This window comes from Chrysemys picta, chromosome 7, assembly GCF_011386835.1.
Source record: "Chrysemys picta bellii isolate R12L10 chromosome 7, ASM1138683v2, whole genome shotgun sequence".
Lineage (NCBI taxonomy): Eukaryota > Metazoa > Chordata > Testudines > Emydidae > Chrysemys > Chrysemys picta.
Window position 1 is genome coordinate 86097224 of NC_088797.1, and position 14452 is coordinate 86111675.

A 14452-nucleotide genomic window follows, 5' to 3' on the forward strand; every position below is an offset into this window, starting at 1 on the left:
AGTGGATTGGACTGAAGGACTTGTGGAACAGATGGATCAGACTGAACAGGTTCCAAACCTCTCGGAGGCTCTGACCTTCTAAACAGGGACGTCTGTTTTCTAGTAAAATCAGGAAAAAGAAAGGAGAGAACTCAAAAGAGGTTCCTCCTGGTGCTCACGTATGTGACCCCTAATACTCTCTCAGACCTCAAAGAGAGACCTCGAGAAGGAGACTTGCTGAAGCAAAGCTACAGGGGACTCAGAGGTTTCCCTGGCCCTGAGCCCCTGTCCTGCCTGGCTGATGTCAGCATCTCTCTGTGAGGTCACCACCTCCCCAGCACCTTTGACCAATAGGCTGAGGTCCTGCAAAAGGCCTTTGTGATGTCACTGTCACACCCACCCCTCCCCTGCAGTGTTAATGTTCTGCCGCAGGCCAGACCCTTTGGAGGTTTGAGCTACTCTCTGTGGATCACCCCGCTCAATGAGTGTTCATTCTAGGAAGCAAGCCGGCTAGACAGTAAAACAGCAGAGGCTGCTGCCAATGCTACACTCGGTTTCTCAGAAATGAGTAGACTTTATGGGCAGAAGAGACCGTTAGAGCATCTAATCTGACCCCCTGCATATTACAGGCCTTTCTGCACCATATGGGGCAGGCAGAGCTCTGCCTGGGCGCAGGGGGAATGGGATGGGGGTAGATCAAGGAAAGGGGGGAGGGGAATGGGTGTGAGGGAAAGAGCTCCTGTCCCAGATGAAGGAATTTGGGGGCAGAGGAAAGGACACTGCTCCACAGAGAGGGGAGAGGGTTTCTGTGAGTGCCAGGGGGCTCCATTTCCCCTTCCACTAGCTCCCCATTTACAGAGAGCCAGAGCAGTACCTGCAGCAGGGAGCGGGAGTTGCTGGTGGCCTCAGAGGCACAGGCCCTGCAGCGCCTCGGGCACCTGGCGCAAGTGCCGCATGATACGGAGCTGGCGCATCACATTGGCCGTGACGTCCTCCTGCTGCAAGGGAACGAGAACCTGTCTGAGACTCAGACGCCTCCGAGGAATCAGGGGGGATTAACGGCCCCTGGAACCACCAGCATTTCCTCCCAGCCCCTGCCCACCTCTGAGGGATGGATTCCCCCTCCTGACCCCCAGGATGGAGTCTTGTTGTCCTTCCTAGTGACCTCCAGTGGCAACCCTCCTCCTTGTACGGGGAGCTCCTGCCACTTCCCCCTCAGTGCCCCTGACAGCTGTTCCACCTCCAATCCACAGCTCAAGTTCTCAGACCCCTCTCCTCCAGCCCCACCCAGGTTGGGTAGGGAGGGGACTGTAGCGGGGGGGGGGGGGGGGGCAGGAGGAATTCTGGCAGCAGTAAAGTGGGATGTGGGGAGGTTGAGGCCTTTCCCCAAGTCACCCCAGCCACTAATGCTGAAGCCGCAGGATGGCAGCCCTGATGAATGGGACGGATCGGCAGCCCCTGCTGACTAGGGTTACCATACGTCCGTTTTTTCCCGGACATGTCCTGCTTTTCGGCAATCAAACCCCCGTCCGGGGGGAATTGCCGAAAAGCCAAACGTCCGGGAAAATGCCAGCCGGGCACTTCCCCTCCTGCGGCTGTTCTGCTCTGCTCCTCCCCTCTCAGACTTTAAGAGCCGAGCTGCCCGAGCCAGCGCGACTGGCTTTGGGCAGCCCCCCCCCCTGCCTCCGGACCCCGAGCCACGGGCCAGGCACTTCCCTTCCCAGGCTCCAGCTGAGCTGCTCCGCTCCTCCCCTCTCAGACTTTAAGGCTCCAACTGCGCTGGGGAAGCACCGGCCGGGGGTGCAGGCTCTGGGGGCTGCCCGGCAAACCATGAAGCCGGTAGCGCTGGGGCAGCCCTTTCCCCATGGCTGGGAGTGGAAGGGAGGAGGGGGCTGAGTTAGGGTGGGGAAGGGGCGGAGTTGGGGCAGGGCTAGGGGTGGGGAAATGGGCGGGGCCAGGGCCCGTGGAGGGTCCTCTTTTTTTATTTATTAGACATGGTAACCCTACTGCTGACTGAATCCTCCTGTTCTCTCCAAAACGGGTCCAGCCTTGCCAGCAGCAGGACAAGCGTCCCCTGCCCATGTGCCTCAGCCCTGCCTGGTCAGACGCCATCACCCGTCAGTCCTTGGCCTCCCAGGCTGCCAGTGATGGGAGCAACTCTGGGTGGTGGCTCGGGTGACACAGACACCAGACCACTAGGAATTGGGTGCGGCCCTGTGGGACAGGAGATTCTCGCAGAGGGCACTTGGGGGACTCTCCTGCCCTTCCCAAGTGCGATAGCACCCTGTCCTAAGAACATAAGTCTGGGATGAGGCAAAGCTTGTCATTAATTAGCCTGGCTAAAGAGCTGGGTGGAGCTGCTCCGGGGACAAGCTGGCTCGCTCCTGCTCATGGAGGTGAATTCATCTCCCTTCCCAGGAGCACCTGCTGGGTTTCCCCCAGGAGGGAGTAGGTGACAGGGAAAGAGACACACACACATTTGTCCTTCTGGTTGCAGGGCTTGTGTCCTTCCAATCCCATTGGTGGCTGCACAGTGGGCAGAGTCCTCGCTGCGTGCCCGGCCCAACAGAATTGCAGGGCGTGGTGTGGAACACAGAAAGAGATAGAGAGACTCATCCTCCAGCCGGGGTCAGTCTGAGAGAAATTGGCTGGGGTCCCAGTCTCACTCTTCTAGCGGGTGCCATTTCCCAGCTGGGTTCCTTACCCCTCTGGTGCAGCAGCAGCTGGTAGAGCCGGTAAACCCCCTCCCTGGCCTGCCGGCTGATGTCCTTGGCTGGGTCACTGACGGACAGAGCCAGCTGTGCCACGTGGTGACCCATCCTGGGGAATTCCGCTGAGTTCTAATGGACGGGAGAGGGAGAGGGGACTCCATCAGCATTTTCCTGTCGGCTCCCAGTCCCCCCCGGGCCAGGACTCTCCTTCCCCTCAGCCCCTCTGCAGGAGATGCTAAAGGATAGGAGCTAGAGCCAGACCCTTAATTTCCTCTGCCCCCAAGGAAGCCTGGAGCACAGGGCTGTGGGCAGGGGCCTCCATGAGGACTTGCTTCCCCAGCTGCTCCAGGATGACCGGGAGGCATGAACCTGGAGCACAGTCCCCTTAAAAGCCCAGAGTCACCACTTAACTAGGACAAGAAGAACTTGACTCAAGCCAGGCTCACTCTCTGCTCTGACTCTGCCTCCCCAAGAGGAACACTCCTAACCCACAGCCCCTGCAGCAGCAGATCCTACAGCCCGTCGGAGCCAGCCCACCTACCCCTGGAGTCAGGAAGCTGGGGTCAGAGGTCACTTACGTCAAACTCAGGGAGGGTGATGGTGAATCTGAGCAGGGCCGTGCTGCTCTTAACGGCCCTGGCTCTCTCTCGCGGCACCCTGGACACGATCCAGTAGTTAATGTGCTGTGGGGAAAGGAGGCATTGCACTGACTGCCCTGACCAAGGATGCCCACTGGGGGCCCGGCTAGGAGGACAGACTGGAAAATGGATCTAAGAGTGAAGGTAAAATTGCCCCCACCCCTCTCATCGGGCTCACCTCCAAGATGTAGTGGAGCCTGTCGGTGTCTGGGGACTCTGCCAGCAGGTTCCCCAGCATGGCGTCCAGGAGGTCTGGCAAGACCCTAGGCAGATCCTGAAAGCAAGGGAGAGCAATGGGTCAGAGTTAGGGAAACTGGGGCTAAACTTGCCACAGGATGGGAAGTGGGGTCTCTGGGAAGCACTGGTGAGACCCCCAAACACATATCCTGGCCTCTCTCCTTCACATCCCACTGCAGGCAATTAGCAAGGACTCATGGCAGGATGACAGCTGGCTCTTCAATCCATGACTTTAGCATGATCTACCTGCACTTGGGCGGTGTCCTTCTCCATGCCCAGGGTGAAGACGGCGTGCAGGGCAGCTCGGAGGAGGTGGCTCTCCAGCTCTGGCTCCACGGCAGGTGTCATGGTGCTGGCAAGAGAGAGGAACCGGCATTAGACTGTGCAGTGCGGGGATGGGACTGGCACCAACACGCAGGTGAAACTGCAGCGAAATAGGCACAGGCTGGCAAGAAGGGAAACTGAGGCACCGAGCCAGGGAATGACAAGGCCAAGGTTTCTCAGACAGACAGTGGCAGGGCAGGAATAGCCCGTTCCCTGGACCCTGCTGCCCCTCCTGTATCTGATCCTGGGAGTGAGCCTCTCCCCAAAGCCGTTGCAATGTTACTGGAGTGAAAAGAACAGCCCAGCCAGGAGAGAGTGACCCTTCCCCGCACCTCTGCCAGAGGAGCCACCCTTGGGAGGTGACCTGGGAGTGGGAGGGGCAGTGACTCCCAGCCCTGGGCCTGAGCAGCACTGGGGTTAGGGGAACCGGGCCGGAGGGTCTCGGTACCTGAGGTTGCCCACAGCAATCAGGGAGTTGGCGAGGACGGCGCCGGGTGGAGAGTTATCAGGCAGCTCCTCAATGAGCTCCTGTGAGACCCAAAGGAGACAACGGAGCGTGTGAGATTCGGGCCTCACTGACACTTCCCAGCCATTACACAGCCAGGGCCCCACACAGCCAGCAGGATCCCCCCACCTACCCCCCGCTCCTCCGATTCCTGCCCAATAGTGACCACTCTCCGAATTTCTCCCGTCTCTTCTCCCCAGTCTTCAGCCCCAGCAATCCCTGCCCTCTGCTGCCCCTCCAGCACCAGCCATCCCCCATCCATTGGCCTGGGGAGACCCCTGCCCCTCCCATGTCTCTGTCTTTCCTCCAGCTGCTGGGCACCGTGTCTCGCTCACCACAATCCTCTCCGCCACAGCCGCCTTGCAGCAGTGCGGCTCCAGTGTGTCCTGCCCTCTCTGCTGTGCAGCGAGACGCGGGGTGGATGGCGTGCAGGAACACGAGCTGCTGGGCCTCCTCCTGCACCCACCAGGAGTGGGGTTAGGGGAGAGAGAGCCAGTTAGCCAGGGACCTCCCTGCCCCCACACAGCAGCTGCAGGACTCAGGCCTGAATGGGGGATAGTGGGGACCCGCCCATTGTCCAAATCACCCACCACTCCACCACAAGCAGGGTCAGGAACTGGGACAGTGCCTGTCGGGGGAGGAGACCTGGCTGGTGTGTGACAGACACCCCCACCTCTGGGGTCCCAGATCATGGAGGAGAAAGGTCCCCATTAGGGCTGGTGGATCATCAGGGACAAGACCCTCTGCAGGGGGTCAGGTGCTGGGAAGGGGCAGGACAGTCTCGGTTCCAGCACAGCTGGGGAACGTTTGTACCTTTTCTCCGCCTTGGAGCTGCTCTCGGATGTTATTGAGAGCAGCCTCCTCTGTGGCCATGTCCACCCATTCCTCCTCCTCGTCCCCTGAGTCCCTGGTGGTCCCTGCACCAGGGAGAGAAGGGGACAGGGTGACGCCTGCTGCCACTCGGGGGAAGGACAGGGGCACGGTGGGATAATGTGTCCCCTTCCCACCTCCGGGACCCAGGGCAGATCGGGCTCCACACTCCCCCCTCTCAGTGATGCCTTCAGCCCCCAACTCCTTCAGGAGCCCATAGCAAAGAGACCCCCCCACGCTGTCCTGGACTCCCTGGGAGGTGCCTCCCCCCAACTGGAGCACCAAGGACCAAAGTGGCAGCATCTAGTGTCAGTGGGGTTCATGTGGCTCAAGCCAGACCCCTGGGCTGGGGACCCACCCCCATAGCACTGATCGAGGGCCTGGGCCCAGGGTGTTCACAGCCCCGCCCTCACCTCTCCCTGAGCCCAGCCTGACTTCTCACCTGGAACAAAGCAGCGGCGTCCATCAGCCTCGCTGCTGCCCGAGTCCCAGGCACTGCTGCTGTCCCATGGGGAGCGGGCCGAGCTGCTGGTGGTGGGACAGGGATCCTCCACCTCCTGCCCTGGGGAGGCTGGAAGGTCCTCAGTGACCGGGCAGGGCAATGCCTCCTGCTGGGAATCAGGGCTGGGCTCCTGGGGCCGCTGCTGCCCACACAACATGCCCCAGAGTCACCCTGCCCGGCTCCCCTCCTGCGCTGGGTCCTGCCTGCCCAGCCGCAGCCTGGCCCAGCTCCATTTCGACCTGGCCTCTCCCACCTCGGCGCCTGCGCTGGGAGCGGGTTTTCTCCGCCAGAAGGCTGGGCACTTCCACCTCCTGGCCTGGCCGGGAGCTCCTTCCCCGCCAGTGGGGACGGAGGAGCCGCTCTGCTCCGGGGGAAGATGGCAGCTGCTTCCCTCAGGCTCTGGAGCCACCTGCAGAGCCTTCTTCCTGAACCTCCTCAGGAGCCTGGCCATCCTGGAACCCAGCGGGGAGCGGGCGTGAGTCTGGGGTCAAGGCAGCCTCTCACTAACCAGCCTGTTTGGTCCCTCCCCATCCCTGCCCCAGCCAGAGCAGCTCTTCCTCCCCCACAGGGGTGCACGTAATGCAATCTACACGCACTGGCAGGAGTTCATTGCATGATTTGCTCCCAGCGTTCCCCCTCGTTACCCCGGGGGGTGCAATGCCCAGGGAGTCTCCTCCTTTTCCATCACTGGGCTCAGTCACTTTGGACAAGCAGCTCTCTCCTGCCGTCCCAGGCCACACTCCCCCCAGGCTAGAGAAGGAACAGAACCCAGGAGTCCGGACTTCTCCTGGGAAACCATTCCCCACGTCAAAGTCCCGAGGCAGAGCAAGGCCAGGGCCCCTGCCGTTCCCATTGATTTCCATGCTCAGCAGCTCACAGGGTCTGGCCCAGCTCAGAGACGCTCAGCCTGGGGAACAGTCTCCCACAAGGGAAGGGCTGGGAGCCCCATTGCTGGGACCTTTCCAAACACACTGGAGACGGCTCTGGAGAAGCCCCTCCCCGGTCTGAGAGCGAGGGGCTCCTGGGGGCGGTTTGCAAATCCAATCTCCTTTGGGAGAGATTCCTTCCCCCTCTTTCTGCCTCTCCCCAGACAGACAGGGGACGCCAACGGGGAACCCTAATGCCACTCACTTGCTCTGCTGACGGAGCGATGGATGGAGGATGTTCATTATCGTCCCTCGCCCTCCTCCTCACTCCCCAAAGCCAAGGCAGGCTGGAGAGGGTGGTGGTGACCTGAGGAGTTACCCTGCCCAGCCAGCAGGCAGGGGGATAGCACTGGGCGATCGACTGGCTGTGAAAACAAGAGTCTGTCTTATTGCCAAGGGACAGAGAAACTCGGCCAGCAGCAGGGGGTGCAGAACACTGGCCTAGTGCGGGGGTGACAGCGCCTCCGGGATCCTGACATCCCGGCACTTTACACACCTTCCTGGAGCCTCCCAACCCCCCTGGGCTGTAGGGGCTGTGACCCCAACCCCACTGATGAGAACCAGGCCTGGGGCGGGGAAGCTACTGGCTCAGGGTCACACCAAGTGTCAGAGCCAGGGATGGGACCCAGCACTCCTTATTTCCAGGCTCCTTCACTAACCACTGCTGCACACTCCCTCCCATAGTTGGCAATTACAACCAGGCCTTCATGTCCGGTCCCCCTGCTTTGAGAGGGAGTGTGCTCCGCTGGAGTGATTGGAGGAGGGAACTGGGAGTCAGGACTCCTGGGTTCCATTGCTGGTTTCCTATTTACCTGTGGGACTTTGGGTAAGTTGCTCCCCGCTCTAGGCTCTGTCCCCAGCAGTCAAATGGGGATTTCATACTTTCCCACTATTGGAAAGTGCTGGGAGAATCCCCCAGCAAAAGCTGCTCTGACAGTGCTAAGCAGCATCTGACCATTAGAGGTCGGAGCACACTGCCCAGGAGGAGGAGTGTTTGGTTCCGGGCTGTTGGAGTACGGGCTTGCAATCATCTGTGCACACATACTATACTAATTGCGTCTAGACCACCTCTCCCTAGTTTGTTTGTGAGAATGTCCTTATTAACACCAAGATGGATCACATCTACTGTTTACCCACCTGCACTAGGCCCGTAACCCTGCCAAAGAAGGAGCTAGCATTGGTTTGGAATAATTTGTTCTTGACAAGTCCATGCTCACTAGTCCTAAGAACCAAATTGTCCTGTAGGTGCTGACAAACTGATTGTTTAATAAGGAGTTCCAGTATCTTTCCAGGTATGTTAATGGATGGGAAGATGTTCTTTTTCAGGGATCTTTGACGAGAACTGGGACACAGCACCTAGTTTGTTGAGGCCATAAAATGGAGACAGGCACCTCTTCTCTCCTCCGAGCACCCCAGAAACCTAAAAGAGTGGGACTCACATCCCTCAATGGGCTTTAAAAAAGACAATGGTTACAATGTGGCCCCGACCATTTCTGGTTTCTGCAGACTAGATGTTTTAGCAAAGTTTAGAATTCCTTGGTGCTCAACACCGTGAAACTCCCCTTTCTCCTTTACAAAGGGCTTTAACGCCCCTTATCTCACCCAGGCTCTCGACTGCCCAAAGTTGGAGAATTGTCCCTGTTCCCATTGCAGAGCACCCCCACGACACACACACAGAGTCCTCCTGGTGGTGGGAGGGGAACAGAGGAAAGGACAAAAGAAGTAAGAGATGAAGAGAAAGGAGGGAGGGGTGGAGGAAAAGGTAAAACAAAAAGGACAAACCCTAATGTCCCCAGTGATTCTAAGGGACAAAATCCCAGGTGGGGAATAAAATTCGGCCACCTTAAGCTAGTGTTTTCCATGCCTAGAATTCAGCTGGCGCCAGATGCATCAGACTGAACAGGTTCCAAACCTCTCGGAGGCTCTTACCTTCTAAACAGGGACGTCTCTTTTCTAGTAAAATCAGGAAAAAGAAAGGAGAAAACTCAGAAGAGGTTCCTCCTGGCGCTCACGTACGTGAACCCTAATACTCTCTCAGTCCTCAAAGAGAGACCTCGAGAAGGAGACTTGCTGAAGCAAAGCTACAGGGGACTCTGAGGTTTCCCTGGCCCTGCGCCCCTGTCCTGCCTGGCTGATGTCAGCATCTCTCTGTGAGGTCACCACCTCCCCAGCACCTTTGACCAATAGGCTGAGGTCCTGCAAAAGGCCTTTGTGATGTCACTGCCACACACACCCCTCCCCTGCAGTGCTAATGTCCTGCCGCAGGCCAGACACTTTGGAGGTTTGAGCTACTCTCTGTGGATCACCCCACTCAATGAGTGTTCATTCTAGGAAGCAAGCCGGCTAGACAGTAAAACAGCAGAGGCTGCTGCCAATGCTACACTCGGTTTCTCAGAAATGAGTAGACTTTATGGGCAGAAGAGACAGTTAGAGCATCTAATCTGACCCCCTGCATATCACAGGCCTCCTGTCTACCACAATAGCTACTTTTGGGGCAAACACATTCCAGAAAGCCATCTACTCTTTATTAAATGACATCAAGAGACGGAGAATCCACCACTTTCCTTGGTAGCTTCTTCCTGTGGTCAATCATCCTCGCTGTTGAATATTTGTGCCTTATTTGTCATAGGAATTTGTCTCTTTTCACCTTCCAGCCATTCCCAAACCTCAGCCAGCATTTATAGGTGACAAATCTCACGAATTGTCACAGATTGCAGTGTTACTAGAGGAGGTTTTGGAATTAACTGATAAGTCACCGGGACCAGATGGCATTGACCCAAGAGTTCTGAAAAAACTCAGATGTGAAATTGCGGAACTACTAATTATGGTTTGTAACCTGTCCTTTAAATCAGCTTCTGTATCCATGACTGGAAGTTAGCTAATATAATGCCAATATTTAAAAAGGGCACTATTGGTGATCCCGGCAATTACAGACCAGTAAGTCTAATGTCAGTAATGGGCAAATTAGTTGAAACAATTGTAAAGAATAAAATTGTTAGACACATAGAAGAACATAAATTGTTGGGCAAAAGTCAACATAGTTTAGGTAAATGGAAATCATGTCTTACTAATCTATTAGAGTTCTTTGAAGGGGTCAACAAACATGTGGACAAGGGGGATCCAGTGGACATAGTGTACTTAGATTTCCAGAAAGCCTTTGACAAGGTCCCTCACCAAAGGGTCTTATGTAAATTAAGTTGTCATGGGATAAGAGGGAAGATCCTTTCATGGATTGAGAACTGGTTAAAAGACAGGGAACAAAGGGTAGGAATAAATGGTAAATTTTCAGAATGGAGAGGGGTAACTAGTGGTGTTCCCCAAGGGTCAGTCCTAGGACCAATGCTATTCAACTTATTCATAAATGATCTGGAGAAAGGGGTAAAAAGTGAGGTGGCAAAGTTTGCAGATGATACTAAAGTGCTCAAGATAGTTAAGACCAAAGCAGACTGTGAAGAACTTCAAAAAGATCTCCCAAAACTAAGTGACTGGGCAACAAAATGGCAAATGAAATTTAATGTGGACAACGTAAAGTAATGCACATTGGGAAAAATAACCCCAACTATACATACAATATGATGGGGGCTAATTTAGCTACAACGAATCAGGAAAAAGATCTTGGAGTCATCGTGGATAGTTCTCTGAAGACTTCCACGCAGTGTGCAGCGGCAGTCAAAAAAGCAAACAGGATGTTAGGAATCATTAAAAAGGGGATAGAGAATAAGACGGAGAATATCTTAGTGCCCTTATATAAATCCATGGTACACCCACATCTTGAATACTGTGTACAGATGTGGTCTCCTCATCTCAAAAAATATATACTGGCATTAGAAAAGGTTCAGAGAAGGGCAATTAAAATGATTAGAGGTTTGGAAGGGGTCCCATATGAGGAGAGATTAAAGAGGCTAGGACTTTTCAGCTTGGAAAAGAGGAGACTATGGGGGGATATGATAGAGGTATATGAAATCATGAGTGATGTGAAGAAAGTGAATAAGGAAAAGTTATTTACTTGTTCCCATAATATAAGAACTCCACTAGTAACCTCCCTCCAGCCTGACAGTTCACCTTTCAGTACGACCCGTTGTAGTCTCCCCTTTAACCAATTCCTTATCCACCTTTCAATTTTCATATTGATCCTCATCTTTTCCAATTTAGCTAATAATTCCCCATGTGGAACTGTATCAAATGCCTTACTGAAATCGAGGTAAATTAGATCCACTGCGTTTCCTTTGTCTAAAAAATCTGTGACCTTCTCAAAGAAGGAGATCAGGTTGGTTTGGCACGCTCTACCTTTTGTAAAGCCATGTTGTATTTTGTCCCAATTACCATTGACCTCAATGTCCTTAACTACTTTCTCCTTCAAAACATTTTCTGAGACCTTGCATATACAGATGTCAAACTAACAGGCCTGTAGTTACCCGGATCACGTTTTTCCCCTTTCTTAAAGCTAGGAACTATGTTAGCAATTCTCCAGTCATACGGCACAACCCCTGAGTTTACTGATTCATTAACATTTTTTGCTAATGGGCTTGCAATTTCATGTGCCAGTTCCTTTAATATTCTTGGATAAAGATTATCTGGGATCCCTGATTTAGTCCCATTAAACTGTTCGAGTTTGGCTTCTACCTCGGATGTGGTAATATCTACCTCCATATCCTCATTCCCATTTGTCATCCTACCATTATCTCTAAGCTCCTCATTAGCCTCTTAAAGACTGAGGCAAAGTATTTGTTTAGATATTGGGCCATGCCTAGATTATCCTTAACCTCCACTCCATCCTCAGTGTTTAGCGGTCCCACTTCTTTCTTTGTTTTCTTCTTATTTATATGGCTATAGAACCTTTTACACCTTTTACTATTGGTTTGAATTCCCTTTGCAAGGTCCAACTCTACATGGCTTTTGGCCTTTCTCACTTTGTCCCTACATGTTCTGACCTCAGTAAGGTAGCTTTCCTTGCTGATCACTCCCATCTTCCACTCCTTGTAGGCTTTCTGCTTTTTCTTAATCATCTCTCTGAGATGCTTGCTCATCCAACTTGGTCTACAACTCCTGCCTATGAATTTTTCCCCCTTTCTTGGAATGCAGGCTTCTGATAGTTTCTGCAACTTTGACTTGAAGTAATTCCAGGCCTTCTCCGCCTTTAGATCCACAAGTTCTTCAGTCTAATCCACTTCCCTATCTAATTTCCTTAATTTTTTAAAGTTAGCCCTTTTGAAATCAAAAACCCTAGTCACAGATCTATTTTTGTTTACCCATCCATTTAGTTTAAACTGAATTAGCTCATGATCGCTCAAACCAAGGCTGTCCCCTACAACTATTTCTTCTAAGAGATCCTCACTACCCACACCAAATCTAAAATGGCATCCCCTCTTGTTGGTTCTTCAACTACTTGGTGAAGGAATCCATCAGCTATCACATCTAGGAAAATCTGAGCCGTATTATATTACTAGCACTTGTCCTCCAGTCTATATCTGGGAAGTTAAAGTCTCCCATGATCACACAATTCCCATTAGTATTTACTTCATTAAAAACATTAAAGAGGTCTCTATCCCTATCCAAATCAGACTCCTGTTCTAACAGACAGCAAACCCCCCCAAAGACAGGGATAGAGCCCAGGAATCGAGATGGTGGGGAAATTTCATTGAAACCGTTTCTGTCCGAAAATCCCATTCAAACTAAACCAGTTTGTTTCTTGAAATCATATCAAGTGGCATGAAAATTCTCTCATCTTATCTCAGAGATAAGATGTTTCAGTCTGAGCTAAGTAGTTGCTTCTCTTAACAATTGCAACATAATAAAATACAAATAAAATAGACTATTTCAGCCATTCTATTATGTCATAATCTGATCTGAGTAAACATGATAGGACACCTAATCTTATGCACTGCTCCTAGTGACACTCTCCAATAGATCCCCATCCTCCACCCGTCGGGAGGTAGGTAGGAGCGGATTGTTATCCCTACTTGAAAGAGGGAGAAGCTAAGGCTGAGAAAGGAGAATTGACTTGTCTTAAGTCACACAGCCAGTCCGTGGCAGAGTTGGGAATAGGACCCAAGAGCCCTGATTTTCAAACTAACCATCGGATCTTGAATTTCAGACATTGAATGACCTGAATAAAGTGTTCTCAAGTGAGTTCCAGACCAGCAAGAGTTCATAGTAATTATTCAGCAAGTATTTTAGGAGAACTGGAATGGTAGAGAAAATAATAAACTGCAGAGAAGCAGCAAAATTTGTTGAACATATGACTGGTTATGACTATTTACTTGGTCTTAAAAGAAAACAACAGGGACCTGAGTCTCCTCCCTGTCAATAACCCCCTGCTCAGCCAATCAGGGTAGAGACCGAGGGGCGGGGGGATGAGGGTTCTCACCAGAGAGCCCAAAGGATGGCCCAGGTCACCGCTGGGGATCACTGTCTGAGCACTATTTCAACGCCACATTTTTCGGTGGACCTCCCACAATGGGAGTTGTAGAGCACCCCCCACGACACACACACACCCCTCCTGGTGGTGGGAGGGGAACGGGGAAAGGACAAAAGAAGTAAGAGATGAAGAGAAAGGAGGGAGGGATGGAGGAAAAGGTAAAAGAAAAAGGACAAACCTTAATGTCCCCAGAGATTCTAAGGGACAAAATCCCAGGTGGGAAATAAAATTTGGCCACCTTAAGCTAGTGTTTTCCATGCCTAAAATTCAGCTGGCGCCAGATGCATCAGACTCAACAGGTTCCAAACCTCTCGGAGGCTCTTACCTTCTAAACAGGGACATCAGTTTTCTAGTGAAATCAGGAAAAAGAAAGGAGAAAACTCAAAAGAGGTTCCTCCTGGTGCTCACATACATGAACCCAAATACTCTCTCAGACCTCAAAGAGAGATCTCGAGAAGGGGACTTGCTGAAGCAAAGCCACAGGGGTCTCTGAGGTTTCCCTGGCCCTGAGCCCCTGTCCTGCCTGGCTGATGTCAGCATCCCTCTGTGAGGTCACCACCTCCCCTGCACCTTTGGCCAATAGGCTGAGGTCCTGCAAAAGGCCTTTGTGATGTCACTGCCACACCCACCCCTCCCCTGCAGTGCTAATGTCCTGCCACAGGGCTGACACTTTGGAGGTTTGAGCTACTCCCTGTGGATCACCCCACTCAATGAGTGTTCATTCTAGGAAGCAAGCTGGCTAGACAGTAAAACATCACAAGCTGCTCCCAATGCTACACTCGGTTTCTCAGAAATGAGTAGACTTTATGGGCAGCAGAGACCGTCAGAGCATCTAATCTGACCCCCTGCATATCACAGGCCTCCTGTCTACCACAATAGCTACTTTTGGGGCAAACACATTCCGGAAAGGCATCTAGTCTTTATTAATGACATCAAGAGATGGAGAATCCACCACTTTCCTTGGTAGCTTCTTCCTGTGGTCAATCATCCTCGCTGTTGAATATTTGTGCCTTATTTGTCATAGGAATTTGTCTCTTTTCACCTTCCAGCCATTGGGTCTTGTTCTGCCTTTCTCTGCTAGACTATAGACCCCTTTAATACCCAGTATTTTCTCTCCATTAAGGCACTTCAACACTTCAATGAAGTCCCCTTCAATCTTCTTTTGATAAGCTAAACAGGTTGAGCTCTTTCAATAGCTCACTAGAAGGCATTTTTCTCCAGCCCTCAGAACATTTGGTGGCTCTTTGCTGCCCCAGCTCCAATTTCTAGGACCATCTTTTTCAAAGGAGGACACCAAGACTGGAGGCAGTATTCCAATAGCAGTCTCACTGCTGCTGTGTCC

At 52.7% G+C, this 14452-nt stretch overlaps 1 protein-coding gene and 1 long non-coding RNA gene across 2 annotated transcripts in view; one reads left to right on the top strand and one right to left on the bottom strand.

Moving 5' to 3' along the window:
- The window catches only part of LOC135972747 (uncharacterized), a 31774-nt gene that overhangs the window by 12135 nt on the left and 5187 nt on the right, over positions 1-14452 (top strand). The gene's annotated exons all lie outside the window — the stretch shown is intronic.
- LOC135972746 (maestro heat-like repeat-containing protein family member 1) lies at positions 1589-4846 on the bottom strand. Its single transcript, XM_065551945.1, has 6 exons — positions 4730-4846; positions 4338-4417; positions 3812-3917; positions 3507-3602; positions 3269-3373; positions 1589-2819 (listed from the first exon to the last, which is right to left on the bottom strand). The coding sequence occupies exons 3-6, from the start codon at positions 3911-3913 to the stop codon at positions 2592-2594; spliced, it is 531 nt and encodes a 176-aa protein (XP_065408017.1). The 5' UTR covers positions 3914-3917; positions 4338-4417; positions 4730-4846; the 3' UTR covers positions 1589-2591.